Below are 14405 nucleotides of genomic sequence, written 5' to 3' on the forward strand. Positions count from 1 at the left end.
AAGACTTAATGAATATGAAAGTTTGTGTCAGGGCATGCTATTTTTAATTTATCGTGAATAATGTTTCTATTTATCGGTTGCACATATAGACCCTTTTACGCGACAAACCCTGGGCGGCGCCATTTCTCTCCACAAATGCATTTAATTTCCGCCGGAAGTAATTTGCGCAGCGTTTGCCACTGTAAACAGATGATGCTAGCTTGGACAGAACAGTTTAAATACATTAACTGGAGATGGAGTTACTATCCCCCACCCCTCTTTTTCTGGTTTCATGCAGCTCTTACATTCATATCAACATTTGTGTTTGTGTTTTTTTTTTATGTGCGTGTGTCCGCCAAAAGCCTTTTTCCTTGCCTTTTGGACTTCCGTAAATGCCCAGGACACAGAAGAATCGCAGGAATAGGTTTAAAATATATAACAATTTTATTAGGTAGATAAAAGTATCAATTGTCCTCTAAAATAGCCTAAGATTATAAGAAAGTGAAATAAAAGAAGTTAAATTAAAACAGTCCAGTTTGTGACGCGAGTGGCCTTCCGTAGACGCGCCAGTGGTGGAGGAGTGGGGAAGCCCGGCTGGTGACGTCGCCGCTCTGACGGCCGAAGGCTGAGGGAAGCCCTGATGACGTCCGTGGCTCGTCCAGGAAGCGGCCCAACCTCGGACAACAGTAGCAAGCGTCAGCGCGAAGCCAGCATACAGTGCAACCACGATAACAGAGGCGACAATAAAGGAGGTGTCTTACGTCCCTTTTTGTGGTTGTTAGCGAGCGTTGCATGGAAGACAGGTCGGCGTCGGGTCCTCCAGGTCTGGTCAAGGCTCCAGTTGGAAGTCAGCCGTGTCAGCCGCGTTGTACCACTCTGGTGCAGGCCACGGTCCTTCGGGCTCGTTCGTTTCGTTTCGTTTCGTTTCGTCCGGTCTCGTCCTGCTCTCCAGGTCCACCAGTGTCGGCTCGCCTCCTGCGTCCGATCCCCGCTGCCTTCCGCTCTCCAGGGCCCACCAGTGCCGGCCCACCAGTGCCGGCCCACCAGTGCCAGCCCACCAGTCCGATCCCCGCGGAATCCCCCGCTGACCTCTGTCCCTTGTAAGTCTGCAAACACCTTTTTTATACCAACCCTCTCAGTGTTCAAACAACAGGATAGGTGGAGCCCTAATTGTCTGTGTAGCAGATCAGGTGTTGGCAATTGAGTCATTAGTGAGCCGCAGAGGAGACGGTATGTGGGTGGCAGTCAATTTAGAACATACGGTGCACTCATAACACAGCAAACAGTAGCACCGCAACCAGTATATAAAAACACAGCAAACAGTGAATAAACCAACAAACAAAATACCCCACCTCCAGCAGGCTGACAATTGTTCGCTTCGTTTGAGTTCAATACGGCAGCGGTCTCCAACCTTTTTTGCCTCATGGACCGGTTTAATGTCAGACAATATTTTCATGGTGTGGCGGATAAATACTACAAAATAAAACGATACGACCAACAGACACTGTGGTATTTAGTAAAAATAATAATAAACTTGAATCCACTGTGTACTTGCATGTAACTTTATTAGCAGCGTCCTCCTGATATAACGACTCTGTCTGGTCACTATGGTAACGCTTAAACATGCCTTCAAAATGCAGCTTTCTTTTTCTTGGTGGTCACAGCCTCTTCTTCTGTCTCCTCATGGGAAGAAGCTTTCCAAACACGCCTGTTTTTGACTCATTTTGCTCGGTTCATGGGTTTAATATCCGCATTGATGCATCACGTGACCGAGACGAGAGCGAGTCAAGAACAGACGGATGGAATGGAGAGAATTCGGTCATTTTTCAAAAATAATGTGGCGGTTTGTGGTCACACAGTAAAAAATGCAGCTCTTGGTCTCTGAACGGTTGGCCACCCCTGGCCTAGTCAATGTTTGAACAATGCGTGGCATAATGCTTGGGTGCTGGTAACTGAAGCTGGAGAAGTCAAAACCACGGGATATACATGTGTTGCTGGACCAGGGAGATCTTGTTCCTACGCAGCTGCAATCCTGCGTACATTTTACTTTTCCCACATGCTCCCGAAAATGGTTGATGATTTTTTAAGGGAAGGTTACAGTTCTGCAGTAAATATCTCAGCATTTTAAAACCAAAATAAACTGCCCTATGTAGGTGCCCAAGGTTTGCCAAAAGATGTCTGTTGTTTACATAATGTAATACAATGTTGAATATATTATTGCACAAAATTGAAAATAAAGGTTGATGTAATTTCATTTCATTATTGCACTGAACTACGATCATGAGTGCCCTATCTTCCTTAGAGTGTTGCAATTTCTTTTAACACAGTTAATTCATGGTAAACTCATACTTTACATTAATAACACTGGATTAATTACTTGTTTTGAGGAAATTAAACAAACGGCTTCAACTTGAAAGATCATTTATTTAATCCTAACATGTGGAAAAAAGTGAAATACTAAACGACCCCACACAATGCCTTCAGCAAGGACCGTGATTCCGAGTCGGTATCAGGCTTGCGAAAAAATGTAAACAACGGAGGGCATGAACATTGCCTCTTCGTGGCTGGTTTGTGGTCAAAGCACTCTCTATCTAACCACTCGTTCAAGTGCTTTCTTGAGTTTGTACAGCCAACTGCTGCACATGTCGTTCCCGAACCACTTTTTCTCTTAAGGTTTTCCATCCTTTTTCTCACTGCTTCGATATCGGAGCTAGCTAGCAAAACAAACCGGAGCCTGCCAGACCGGAAGTGGAAAGCATTGACGGGAGGAGTTTAGGAAGTAGAGCGGAAACGGGTCAAAAACTTGTCTATCGGTTATCGGCCTTCCATTTCCATAATTATCGGTATCGGTCCTGAAAAAACCATATCGGTCGGGCCCTAGCAGTAATAATAATCATCAAATGTTCCTTTCAGGTTCCCACATTTCCATCAGCTCAGTCGTCTCTGACTGAATCACACTGACAGCTTCTCATTTCCACAGATGGATTTAAAGATTAAAAGATGAAAGATTTACACATTAAAAGTCAGTTTTTAAAGGCAGAAAATGAAGCTGAGAGACTAAAACTGGTGTCAAACTTTAGACTGTGGCTTTTCTTTAAGTTCAGATGAAACTGAAGGTTTAAGGATCGTTTCCATTACTGATCATTTCTAACCAAACTTTAACATGGTTATTCCAAAGGAAGAAAAACACAGAATACAAACACATCATCATCATCATCATCATCATCAGGGTCCAGTCAGAGTCTCTCTGCACACAAGCTGCTGCTGCTTCATCCTGTGGATCATCAGGACACAGATCATCCTCTCAGCTCACATCGTCCTGTTCACCACTTCCATCTGTAGAGAGAAGAAGAAAGAAGAGAGGAGATAAACGAGTGTTTCCAGAGCATCTCTTCCTCAGCTGCCATCAGCTTTAATAAATAGAATAAATAATAAATAAAGTCTGATAAAATACTGCTGAGAGCTGCATGTACCTCCGACCCTCTACTGACCTCAGAGTCTGCAGTTTGCTGTGTGGACTCTCCACAAGCTCAGACAGCTCCTTCACTGCTGATTTATTCAGGTCGTTGAACCTTAGGTCCAGTTCTGTCAGATGGGAGGAGGGGTTGGACTTCAGAGCTGAGACCAGAGAAGCACAGCTGGTCTCTGATAAATTGATGTCCACCAATCTGAATAAAGAATAAAACATGTGAGCTGAAGCCGGCAGAGAAAAGGACTCTGAACCAGCTGCTGTCCATCATGGAGGATGAGCAGCTGATCTGTGCTGAGTGCTGACAGAACCAGCTGACATTAACAAAGTGTGTCAGCGCTGCAGGTTATTTTCACCAGCACTCATGGAAATATAAAGTGCAGGAGGTGTCTAAGAAAGGATTGCAGTTCCCACAGTCCCTGAAGGCAGCATGATGGGGGTCCCTTCAGCCTCCTCTGCTGCTCTGGCAGTCAGAATTTAACCCCCTGTCAGCTGACGTCCGGGCTCTCAAAGCAGGTCAGCAGCAAAAGTTTGAAAGTGAAAAACGGGTCAGAAGGTGGAAAAAAGTTCAGAATCTGACAGAAAGTTTGTGAATCTGAAAACAGAAAACATCTCAAATATGGACAAATGGGACTAAAGTGTTAATAAAACCTATGAAAGAAGAATGAAACTTACATTCAAAGTGAAATAAACTTCTGCTGCACTTTGAATCTGGTTGTTTGTTCCTCACAGAAAGTGATGAAGCTTCATGTTTCTCAGCCTGCATTCACTCACATGCTGCTCACAGCTCTCTGAGCTCTGACTGAATGAAACAGCTGGAACAGCTGGCACACAGCCGGCAGGGGAACAGAACAGCATGTATCTGCAGTGATGCAGCAGTCCCTGCCTCCCTCCTGCATGGCAGCTCAGTGATCATCCTTTGTGTCTGTGTTGGGCTCACCTGCACAGGGTCGCAGCACTTCACCTGTTCAGCTTCTCTTTGGCTGCACAGCTATCAAACACTGACTCTGCTGCATGTTTTCACACATTTCTCACCTGATGGAAAGCTGCTCACACACACTCACAGCTTCCTTTCATCTGCTGTTACCTAGCAACAAGTTAGCTCACAGCTGTTCTCTCATCCATGGTCCAGTCCTGTTATTCTTCTTCTGATAAACTCTTCTCTGTGTTTCCCCCACAGTCACTAAATGTCAGCATCACCTTCAGTTGGCCTTGGCATTGTGTAACAGGGAATTATTGATAGAATTCATGAAATAAAGCTCAACTGAAAGTGATTTCCTTTCAGTTATCAGTGGGAGAAGCTTTTTGGCTGCATTTTGTCATCATGAATGAATCTGACTGAAGACAACTGCTGCTGTGATGAAAGCTGTTTTCTAACCAAGTCAAAGATTGTTCATTTCCAACAGAGTTGGAGGGGAGTTTGTTAGTATCAGCTGATTAATGGGCTGCTGGAAATATTCACCAACTCTGGACCTCTGGAAGCATCAGCCAGTGATTCTAGATTTGTTTCTGTCTGACAGATTCACTGTTTTCTTATTATTTAATAGATCATTGTTACGCGAGACAACAGACACAGGTACAAACCCTGTAGCTGTTACTCCATAACTTAAAGATATGAAAATAAACGAAAACAAAGAGCTGGCAGGTGGACAGAGGTGAGGGAGAGGTGCAGCTTAGCTCACCGGTCAGATGTCGATGGCGTCGTCAAACACGGTCCGGTTAGCCCGCACCCCGCTTTCCTGAGTGGACCAGCTTACGCGTGGTGACCGAGTCACAAATTCAAGTGGGGGAAAGAGAGAGTCTATGGTAGCTAGAGCCGGTGTTCAGTCTCTCCGAGTGAGTGTCAATCCTTCATTCACCGTCTCCCAGGTGAACTAAATGAGGTAATCAAACCTTGCGCCAACCCACGGACCGGAGCTGACGTCACAGTTGCCATGGTGACAGCTGCACATCACGTGTCCACCACCAGCTCCAAACAAAACAAAAGTAGAAAGGAAAGAGACCCAACCCATCCGTAACAATCATCATTTCATCAACTAAAGCCCAGAAGAAGAACACAGACTTTACCATGAAGACCAGCACAACTTTCACATCATATTAATCTGAACAAACAACTAAAACATGGTGTCATACCCCAGAGTCTTCAGTCCACAGTGTGGACTCTGCAGAAAGCTGCTCAGCTCCTTCGCTGCAGAGTCACCGATGGTGTTCCTGCTCAGGTCCAGTTCTGTCAGATGGGAGGAGGGGTTGGACTTCAGAGCTGAGACCAGAGAAGCCCAGCTGATCTCTGACAAACTGCATTTCTCCAATCTGAATAAAGAATAAAACATGTGAGCTGAAGCCAACAGGAAAAGGACTCTGAACCAGCTGCTGTCCATCATGGAGGATGAGCAGCTGATCTGTGCTGAGTGCTGACAGAACCAGCTGACATTAACAAAGTGTGTAAGTGCTGCAGGTTATTTTCACCAGCACTCATGGAAATATAGAGTGCAGGAGGTGTCTAAGAAAGGATTGCAGTTCCCACAGTCCCTGAAGGCAGCATGATGGGGGTCCCTTCAGCCTCCTCTGCTGCTCTGGCAGTCAGGATTTAACCCCCCTGTCAGCTGACGTCCGGGCTCTCAAAGCAGGTCAGCAGCAAAAGTTTGAAAGTGAAAAAACGGGTCAGAAGGTGGAAAAAAGTTCAGAATCTGACAGAAAGTTTGTGAATCTGAAAACAGAAAACATCTCAAATATGGACAAATGGGACTAAAGTGTTAATAAAACCTATGAAAGAAGAATGAAACTTACATTCAAAGTGAAATAAACTTCTGCTGCACTTTGAATCTGGTTGTTTGTTCCTCACAGAAAGTGATGAAGCTTCATGTTTCTCAGCCTGCATTCACTCACATGCTGCTCACAGCTCTCTGAGCTCTGACTGAATGAAACAGCTGGAACAGCTGGCACACAGCCGGCAGGGGAACAGAACAGCATGTATCTGCAGTGATGCAGCAGTCCCTGCCTCCCTCCTGCATGGCAGCTCAGTGATCATCCTTTGTGTCTGTGTTGGGCTCACCTGCACAGGGTCGCAGCACTTCACCTGTTCAGCTTCTCTTTGGCTGCACAGCTATCAAACACTGACTCTGCTGCATGTTTTCACACATTTCTCACCTGATGGAAAGCTGCTCACACACACTCACAGCCTCCTTCCATCTGCCGTTACCTAGCAACAAGTTAGCTCACAGCTGTTCTCATCCATCGTCCAATCCTGTTATTCTTCTTCTGATAAACTCTTCTCTGTGTTTCCCCCACAGTCACTAAATGTCAGCATCACCTTCAGTTGGCCTTGGCATTGTGTAACAGGGAATTATTGATAGAATTCATGAAATAAAGCTCAACTGAAAGTGATTTCCTTTCAGTTATCAGTGGGAGAAGCTTTTTGGCTGCATTTTGTCATCATGAATGAATCTGACTGAAGAACACTGCTGCTGTGATGAAAGCTGTTTTCTAACCAAGTCAAAGATTGTTCATTTCCAACAGAGTTGGAGGGGAGTTTGTTAGTATCAGCTGATTAACGGGCTGTTGGAAATATTCACCAACTCTGGAGCTCTGGAAGCATCAGCCAGTGATTCTAGATTTGTTTCTGTCTGACGGATTCACTGTTTTCTTATTATTTAATAGATCATTGTTACGCGAGACAACAGACACAGGTACAAACCCTGTAGCTGTTACTCCATAACTTAAAGATATGAAAATAAACGAAAACAAAGAGCTGGCAGGTGGACAGAGGTGAGGGAGAGGTGCAGCTTAGCTCACCGGTCAGATGTCGATGGCTTCGTCAAACACGGTCCGGTTAGCCCGCACCCCGCTCTCCTGAGTGGACCAGCTTACGCGTGGTGACCGAGTCACAAATTCAAGTGGGGGAAAAGAGAGAGTCTATGGTAGCTGGAGCGTGTGTTCAGTCTCTCTGAGTGAGTGTCAGTTTCCCATTCACCGTCTCCCAGGTGAACTAAATGAGGTAATCAAACCTTGCGCCAACCCACGGACCGGAGGTGACGTCACAGTTGCCATGGTGACAGCTGCACATCACGTGTCCACCACCAGCTCCAAACAAAACAAAAGTAGAAAGGAAAGAGACCCAACCCATCCGTAACAATCATCATTTCATCAACTAAAGCCCAGAAGAAGAACACAGACTTTACCATGAAGACCAGCACAACTTTCACATCATATTAATCTGAACACACAACTAAAACATGGTGTCTGACCTCAGAGTCTTCAGTCCACAGTGTGGACTCTGCAGAAAGCTGCTCAGCTCCTTTGCTGCAGAGTCACCGATGGTGTTCCTGCTCAGGTCCAGTTCTGTCAGATGGGAGGGGTTGGACTTCAGAGCTGAGACCAGAGAAGCCCAGCTGATCTCTGACAACCTGCAGCGCTCCAATCTGAATAAAGAATAAAACGTCTGAGCTGAAGCCAACAGGATGCAGGCTGAAACTGACTTTAATCAGCTATATGTGCCTTTCCAAATATCGTATTTGGATCCGGCTCTGCCACTAGTGCTCATCTTTGGAAATGATTCAGTTATTTTACCACATTATTTAAACCACTAGTAAAGCAAGAATGAACATTTGGAAGCAGCAGCAAGGGAAATAAGTCCTGAGATGAGTGTGTGCAGCATGTTCTTCTTCTGTGGTGTAATTCTGAATTCCTCTCTGGTTTCTGCACTTTTTGATGGATTCTTTTAGCATGTGATCCTCTCAACTTTGGTGATTTTTCATCCTTCATGTTTAAAATAAAGTGCAGAGTCAGCGCTTTGCCATTTCCCCCAGTCTCACTAATTACTGGGTGGAAGCTAAAGCCCAAAGCAGACTGAGTCGTTGGAGTTAAAGTGACTGAACTCTGCACGTTTGTCCTGTTCAAATGAGCAGCAGCAGCAGCAGATCTGTCAGTTTGTTGCAGTTTAATCTTCATCCAGATTCATTCAGACATGTGGAAATACTGAATGTTTGGCTATTTCCACACATCACTAAATCATTTCAACTAAAACAGAAGAAGTAAAAGAGCTGCAGTGAACTGACCTCAGAGCCTCCAGTCTGCAGTTTGGACTTTCCAGGCCAGCAGACAGATGTTTCACTGCTGGATCCGACAGCTTGTTGTAACTCAGGTCCAGTTGTTTCAGATGGGAGGGGTTGGACTTTAAAGCAGAGGCCACAACTTCATAGTCAGTCTCTGAGAGTTTAGTTTTAGCAAGTCTGTGATGAGAGAAAACGTAAAGTCAGTTCTACTAAAATCAGACAATCTGCACTATAAACACCAACTGAACTCATATTCTAACTGAACACAGTGATGTGAATGTAATGTCCTCTGATGAACATCTGGGGCCCGTTGCACAAAAGTAGGATTTAGACATCCAGGATGAGTTACTTAGCCAGGTTCAAGGAATCCAAAACATGGGCGCCCAGGCTTAGTTGGTTGAACAAAGGCCAATCCAGGATGAGCAGACACGGATTCATTAAGCCAGGTGAAAGCGATCCTGGATAAGTGCTGCACACGGCTAGCTTAAATAGACCCCACGATCGATCATAGATTCACTGATTCACCATGGCAACAAGGGTGGCGTATTTCTCCTCAGCGGAGCAAGAATTATTAATGGAAGCATATGAAGAGGTGACGGAGAAAATAAAACAAAAATGAAATACTGCCACAGTTAAAAAACAAAGGGAGCAAGCGTGGCAAACCATTGCTGACCGCCTGAATGCGTAAGTAGTGCACAAATACACACTCACCACTCCACTGAAATTATCACAATTAGGCAGTGTTCGAACTACGGGGGACTCGGGGGATCCGAGACCCCATGAAACTGACATGAGACCCCCCCCCGAAAACATGATTTGGGAAATGTTGGGGGGGTCTCTTAAATATTGGCAAAATGTGATTTCCCCTGATGAGTTATGATTGCAGACGCGATGCGTGTGGAGGTGTGGAGCCTGTGTGCGTAATTGGCATAAAGCTGTGCTGTCCGCCGCGTATGATTCTGTGTAGCTTCTCATGTGTTTTCGAGATCCGCGCTCTGAGTCAAGCGCAAGCAAGCAACCAAAATGGACATGGCAGCAACTTTTTATTAAGAATGTGCCTGCCCACACATTGCCTGTACTGTTTTAGCAGTGAAAAAAAAAAACGCAATTAAAGGACTTGCAAGCATCTTCATCTCCTTCCCTGGGCATAGAAGACTCTGTGACATCAAGGAGGAGTTCTATGGGATTGGAGGTAAGAATTAAAAAAAAAAATTACAGTTACAATTACAATGTTAACATTCAGAGTAAGATACTCATTGCATCGTATTACAGGTTTCCCCAATGTCATTGGTGCAGTGGACTGCACACATCAAAATAAAATCCCCCTCAGGTGGCCATGAGGGGGATTTTGTGAACAGGAAAAACTTCCACAGCATCAATCTACAGGTGAACATGACTTTTGATAAAGTTAATTAATGAACACTGTACATTGCCTGTGATGTGCATTAACTCATTGGCTGCCATTGACGGCTGCTCACGTCATTTCGAATAGTGACGCTCCCTGCCTTTGACGGCTGCTTCCGTCAATTACGTTTTTTTACAGCTAGGCCTTGGTAGTCATCTCTCCTATGTTGTGTAAAAATTTCACGCTCCTACGCACTCGGGAAATTATCCTGTAGGTGGCATAAGTGTCATGTAGCTAATGCCTCAGTGTCATGACAGCCCCGCACAGATAGTTAATGTGAATGTGTGACCGGATCCGATCACCGAGCTGGCAGTATAATGTGATGAGTTTACACTGTATGTAAGGAAGATGCAGGACCTACAGACTTCATTTGCAACTGTGTAAAAAAGAAATCAGTCTTCACAAAAACTGTTTGTCAGAGTAGAAGAGGGCATGAAACAACATGGAAAGCAGATCCTATTCCAGGTCTGGCTTAATATTTCAAAAAATAAAGAAGAGAGAGAAAAAACGATCACAACGAATTGGCATTTAGCGAGCATGCTATCTGGAACAGCTAGCCTATTTGGGATTCTGTATGCATGCTATCTGGTCTGGAGAGCTAGCTGAAACTTTAGACATGAATGGATATGAATGCTACTATGAATGCGGGATGGGATCCGATCGTGTAGAAGCACTTTGAATTGCCCTGTGTATGAATTGTGCTCTATAAATAAAATTGCCTTGCCTTGCCTAGATGGCAGCACTGCACCTTTGTTTTGATATGTGATTAGTTTACACTTCGAAGAAGATGCACAATATAAACCAAGACGCACGGCACGTTATTCAATCAGACTTAGCATGGCCAAGCGCAGTCGTGGACGTTGTGACCTTCGGGGGCTCAAGCAGCTCACCCTAGAGCAAACGTTCCATGGAGCCAGGACACAACCCGGAACCTCACGCGAGCCAACGCTACAGCCAGACAGTGACAGTGATGGTAGTTCCAGCTTCAGTGAACCAGACCCCGACTCCTCTGACGAGTGGATACCCCCTGGCTCTGGGACTAATAGCAGAGCCTCCTCTCCCCTAAGCCGGAGATCGCTCTCTCCTCGGCCATCACGGAGACACGATGATGGTAAGTCGATCTGACTTTTTCATGAGCTTCAAAATATTGTTTGATTGCTACTGTGTCATCTGTGTGTTTGTTTCTGCGCACCAGTTAGCTCCACGGTTCTATTTTACGCAGCATCTTTTGAATTACAACGTTTTGGTTGTGTTATTGATGCTGTGGCGTGCGCGTTTCTGCCTGTCAGTTAGCCACCCAAGTCATTTTTTACCTCGCGTCTAATCTTATTGTTTTGGAAACGTCTTTTGATGGCTTGCGTGTTAGTTTTTCATCATTCTAGTCCATGGTACATAAACGCTATCAGTCTTGCTTTTTATCGTTTCAATTTTATATTTGTCATTTATAGACACCACGCGCACACAGCATCATCCCTCTACATCAAGCAGAGGGCGACATGCACGGCACCGCCCCCATGCCCTCAAGCGTGCAACCAAAGCAAAGAATAAAGGTAAGTCGAGATGACATTTTCATGGACTTCATAACTTTTTTGATGGCTAGCCTAAGCTCAAGTGTTCGTGTCTGTGCATCCCTTAGCTCCACCAGTTCAATTTTACGCAGCATCTTTTGAATTACAATGTTTTGATTTGTGGTGTTGATACTAATGGCGTGTGCGTTTCTGCCTGCCAGTTAGCTACCCAGTTTTTTTTTTTTTCCTAGCGTCTTTTGAATTTCATTGTTTTGGAAACATACATTGATTGCTTGCACCGTTCTAGTCCATGGCACATGAGTGTCCCATCAATCTTGCATTTCATTGTTTCAATTGTCTGTGAAGATTCTTATTCATCCAGACCATGTTAGGTGAAGATGTAGTTGCAAGCAACTGGCTTGGGCAAAATGTTTTTCAATCTTCAAGTACAGTAAACTCGTTGGCTACTAATGATTTTGAAAAGAGTGGTATGATGAGTGTATGTTTTCTGTAATTTGCAGATACTACATCCAGCACTCTCATCCAACGTCCCTCTACATCAAGCAGACAGGGCTCACGCACACTGCCGCACACTACCAAAGCAAAGAAGAAAGGTAAATTATAGAAGTAAATGTAATTCTGCTTATGGCACCACATGAATAAATATGAATGTATACTTATGGCAGTTGTATGTGTATAATTTTCAGCTGGCAGAAATTCTGGCCAAGACACAGGGGCCTGGCATGAAGCTGGCTGGCAGCCAAGCCAGATTCCATTCACCGCTACTCCAGGACCCCAGAATGCTGCTGCCGAGCTGGACAGCGACCAGCCAGCTGACTTCTTTGAGCTCTTCCTCACCAATGAACTGCTACAGAACATTGTTGATCAGACCAACCTATATTCACATCAATATTTTCAAGCACACACAGAAACATTGCCACATAGCCGACATAAATCATGGACACCAGTCACATTGCGAGCTAAAAACCTTCTTTGGGCTAACCTTCCTAACCGGTTACGTCAAAAAACCCAGCATCGAGATGTACTGGAGTGTGGATGAGGTGGATGGCACTCCCCATTTCGGAAGAACCATGTCTAGGAACCGTTTCCAACTAATTTGGCGATTCTTACATTTCAATGACAATCACAACCAAGACGTCACTGACAAAATGTACAAGGCGCGCCCAGTCTTTTACCTAGTTGGCAAATTCAGGGACCTTTACCAGCCAGGCCCCAACATCTGTATTGATGAGGGAATGATGCAGTGGCGGGGGCGCCTATCATTTAGGGTTTACAACCCCCGAAAGCCAGTGAAATATGGCATTAAGTCATATATACTCTGCGACAGGGTACTGTTTCAACATGAGGCCTTATGTCGGGGAAGCCAGTACCCTGCCAGAGAGTTTTTGACTTACTGAATCGTCTCACAGGCCATGGATATACGTTGTATATGGATAACTTTTACAACTCGATCGCTCTCTGTGAACAATTGCTGGATGTAAAGACAAATGTGTGTGGCACACTAAGGAGGAACAGAGGGGAGCCGACAAGCATGAGGGAGATGGCAAACTTGGAGGTTGGGGAAAGAGTAGTGCGGCACAATGGGAGGGTGATGGTGGTGGCCTGGCAGGACAAGAGGTTGGTAAAAATGGTGACAACATGTCACCAAGACCAGATGCAGAGGGTTGAAGTGTGGCAGAGGGGAAACAGAGACAAGGTGGCTCAGGTCAAACCAGAGTGTGTGGTTGCGTACAATAACCACATGAATGGTGTGGACAGGCTAGACCAAAATGTTGCCTACTACCCCTTCATTCGAAGGACCTTGAACTGGTCAAAGAAGTTTGTGGCCTATCTCTTTCAGCTATGCCTATTCAATGCATACATCCTCTACCGAGCCAGACACCCATGGGCGTGTAAAACCCTCTTGGAGTTTATTCGACGGGTGGTGAGGTCTCGGACGGTGAGGCGCAGATTGGGAGAGGATGAGGTTGTCGAGCAGGCACAGGGGGAGGGTGGAGGTGCTGAGGGGGGTGTGGATTTGGAAGGCAGAGGTAATCAGAGAGCACCTTACAACACTGACCCACACAGCAGGTTAGATGGCGACCTATTCAGACACAAACTTGAATGCTTGAGGCCCACCAGAATGAAGCTGAAACCTGCAAGGAGATGTAGAGTCTGTCTACGCAGTGGCATACGTAGTGAGACAAATCTGTGGTGCACGTCGTGTCGCGTTCCCTTGCATGCAGGAGATTGCTTTACAGATTATCACACCAAACGTAACTATTCACAAGAAATGTAACACACACACACACGACACTAAATGCACTTTGTTGCATGCTGATATGTTTCTCTGTTGAATATGTTGATGTGCCTATATGTCTGTTTATTATCTAAATTCTGCTTGCCTTCCATGTATTGTATTATTCTATGTTGCTACTTCTTCTTTATCATGTGTTGGACAATCCTGTCAGTGTTACTTACAACTGTGCACTGCACCTAGATATTTGTATACAAATAAGCCTTTTTTTTCCAAGTAAAACCAAATCTATGATTTGTGTTCTATCTTTATATTTCTTCTCTAAATAAATAATTTCTTACTGTCTAAACCATTTTCTTTGTTGTTTCTACTGTATTAAATAAAGATGAAATGTTTTAGATGTCACTAATGCAAGAACATCATGATCAAAGATGATTTTCAGCTTGAAATTTTGCTTTTCACAAAAAGCCCTTTTTCTCGGTTTTTTGGTCTGAAACCAGTGTTTTTGGGGAAACCCACTTCTCTTCCACGAATGATTGCGAAAGAACAGTACAAGGTATCAAAAAACTGTTTTTTTTAGATGGGAGAGGAGAGTCTAATCTCTCTTTTGGTATCTTTGGTGTTGATGTAGACAAAGAACTCAATTTTCTGTTGGACTTCAAAAAACACCCAAAATGGTGAAAAACAGCTGGCAGCACGGGTGGAACTGCTGTGAAAATGGCTGGCAGCCAATGAG

The 14405-nt window shown here is 44.7% G+C and overlaps 1 protein-coding gene across 4 annotated transcripts in view; it reads right to left on the reverse strand.

Annotated features, from left to right (window-relative positions):
- LOC142388710 (NACHT, LRR and PYD domains-containing protein 12-like) overlaps nucleotides 1-14405 on the reverse strand; it is a 245195-nt gene that overhangs the window by 125396 nt on the left and 105394 nt on the right. Inside the window, exons 8-10 of one of the 4 annotated variants that reach the window (XM_075474268.1) lie at nucleotides 8503-8676; nucleotides 7693-7866; nucleotides 5582-5758 (exon numbers count right to left, since the gene is read on the reverse strand). The exons of the other annotated variants lie outside the window; for them this stretch is intronic. Coding sequence (XP_075330383.1) covers nucleotides 5582-5758; nucleotides 7693-7866; nucleotides 8503-8676 — 525 coding nt within the window. The remainder of the gene's footprint in view (nucleotides 1-5581; nucleotides 5759-7692; nucleotides 7867-8502; nucleotides 8677-14405) is intronic. 4 annotated transcript variants of the gene reach the window in all.

This window comes from Odontesthes bonariensis, chromosome 2, assembly GCF_027942865.1.
Source record: "Odontesthes bonariensis isolate fOdoBon6 chromosome 2, fOdoBon6.hap1, whole genome shotgun sequence".
NCBI lineage: Eukaryota > Metazoa > Chordata > Actinopteri > Atheriniformes > Atherinopsidae > Odontesthes > Odontesthes bonariensis.